Source organism: Aphanomyces astaci (genome assembly GCF_000520075.1).
Source record: "Aphanomyces astaci strain APO3 unplaced genomic scaffold supercont1.73, whole genome shotgun sequence".
NCBI lineage: Eukaryota > Oomycota > Saprolegniomycetes > Saprolegniales > Verrucalvaceae > Aphanomyces > Aphanomyces astaci.
This window is the reverse complement of record NW_009798336.1, coordinates 44393-46772: the sequence shown is the minus strand read 5'-3', so window position 1 is coordinate 46772 and position 2380 is coordinate 44393. Positions and strand designations below refer to the sequence as shown.

The following is a 2380-nucleotide window of genomic DNA, read 5'->3' as shown; positions in this document are numbered from 1 at the left end:
CATCAATCAAGTGTCCACATTGAATAATAACATCACATCAATCAAGTGTCCACATTGAAAAATAACATCACATCAATCAAATGTCCACGTTCAATAATAACATCACATCAATCAAGTGTCCACATTTTGAATAATAACATCACATCGATCAAGTGTCCACATTGAATAGTGACACCACAGAAATCAAATGTCCACATTGAAAAATGAAATCACAGAACTCAAGTGTCCACATTGAACAATGACATCACATCAATCAAGTGTCATACAGGGTACGTGACAGGAATGTCGCCGTCCGCCATGAGGATGCGGCAAAGGTGGTGTCGATACATGAATCGCATGATCGCATCCGGGGGTGCCGACTCCATTTGCCGCTTCGCGTGGTAGTACATGCACTCGGCATCGTTTGTATGGGACGCCTGGACATCCATTTCGTACATGGCTTGCATGGACGCGATGGCGGGAAACCCATGAGATGCAAACATCCGGTCGGTGTTGTGGTACATTTGCTGCAGGATCCAGTCTTTCCCCAGTTGGCGCGATGTCGGGTCCTTTAACAGCGTTACGTTGCGCCAAGTCTGAACCGCGGCGTCCGGCGACCTCTACAAGTGGACGTTGTTGGTACAGGTAGGTAGGTGTAGGAAGGGAGTGGCGAGTGAGGTGCTACCGGAATGGCCGCCAAGTGGGCAACGACCCACTGCTGCATTACACGCGATTGCGTTTCCACGGACCGAAGCTTCCGTCGCAGTTGGTGCGCTTCCGTTTCGGACTTGGACCGTTCGGTCTGCAGCGCGTCAGCCACTTCGTGCCACGGCATCATGGTTGGGAACGACCGCCGCGCGTACTCGGCCTCCAGTGCCGTGACTTGTTCCCTTAGCAAAAGGGTCGCGTCCTTGACCTTGACTCGGTAGCCCTGCATGAACTGCCGCAAGTACGCTCGCTTCCTCGCCTTTCGCGCCTGTACCTTGTCCGCCTTTGTCGTGTCCATGGCGAATGACGTTACTATTACATTGTATTAATCGCGGATTCATATCCGGATACCAGATTGGCGATTCTAAGAATCAAATAGCCAATCAAATGATGCCGCTATCTGATTTTTGGAAGGTCAAATGTTTGTTGACATACTTATTATTATGTACCTAGTAAGTACTACAGGGGGTGACGGATTTTAATATTATAGCCAATAAGATTTGAATTTGTGAAAGTCATTATGTGATTGGCTAAAGATTGAGATTTGCATCGAAGTTCGAAGCTATTCAACCAATCATTTCCGATCAATTGGCAAATTCGAAGTAGCAAGTGTCCCTTAAAATCCATCGCCCAATAGTAATTTTGCGCGACATGAGAGTGACGAGCAAGTCATGACGTCCGATGAAGCATGGCGAAGCTTGGTTAACAAGTGCACCCATGACGTGCCCACGTGGGTAACGTTAGCATTGTTGTTAAAATCCACTTTGAAAGAAAATAGATTCTACGTAGTATTAATAACAGTTAATAGGTTTAATTGTTTTTACTTATAAACCAGTCAAACGTTCATTCACAGTGTTATATATTCCAGGATTACCTGTAAACTCTTGTTCGGAGTTTGTAACGACCCGTAAGCCCAGTACTGCCTTGAAATTTGTGATTCGATTGCATTGAATTCATCATGTTCGTTCATGTGACGGCATCGATGTGGAATCGTGTGCCGGGGTGGCGACGGGACACCACTGCACTTCGCGGCATCTTCGCGTGATGGCGTCCGATGAACTGGACTGACCAATCCACGCTCGAATCCAACTGACCAATCACATGTGAGTATCATATCTATTCGAGCATGTCATGGTGAATTGAGTTTGGATTATCATTTAAGTACTTATAAGACATTCCTCCGCGAGGGCCGATACTAGAACTACCGGTATATGTTGTGGAACCGCTTCGCCAATTGTAACGCGCCTGCTCGACCAGGGTGTGTAAGCTTCGGTTTTTACTTCGCTCAACGCTTCATACAGTACCTCGTCCTTCGACCGATCTTCTTCGAAGTTCGGTCCTCGTCTCCATTGTTGTCCGGATTCCCCAGGGGAGGGACGGATAAATCCTTGCGGAAATAATCCGGGGATCGAACCCTCGACCTTTGAGTTAAGAAACCGATGCTCTACCACTGAGCATGTCATGGGTTATCTGTCACAATAATGTTTTACTACCGTAACGTTACCGGTACTGTAACGTTACTTCGAAGTACTGTACAAGTATTTCTGTATTAATAACATTACCTATTAATAGCATCAAATCAATCGACAGTCCATCGTATGTGGCTTAGCCGCCTGCAAATATCGTGCTGACGTCAGGCGTACTGTACTACAGGGGTGACTGCTGAAGTTCAACCCAGTCCAATTTCCAAGTG

At 46.7% G+C, this 2380-nt stretch overlaps 1 protein-coding gene and 1 pseudogene across 2 annotated transcripts; both read right to left on the bottom strand.

Moving 5' to 3' along the window:
• Positions 1–260: 260 nt before the first annotated feature.
• On the bottom strand, positions 261–985 carry H257_15656 (hypothetical protein; the record flags this gene model as incomplete). Its single annotated transcript, XM_009843826.1, has 2 exons — positions 261–599; positions 665–985. 2 exons carry the CDS (start codon positions 983–985, stop codon positions 261–263), a joined length of 660 nt encoding a protein of 219 aa, XP_009842128.1.
• Positions 986–2079: 1094 nt separating this feature from the next.
• Positions 2080–2148, bottom strand: H257_15655 (annotated as a pseudogene). The gene has a single exon. The product of its transcript is annotated as a tRNA-OTHER (tRNA).
• Positions 2149–2380: the final 232 nt, after the last annotated feature.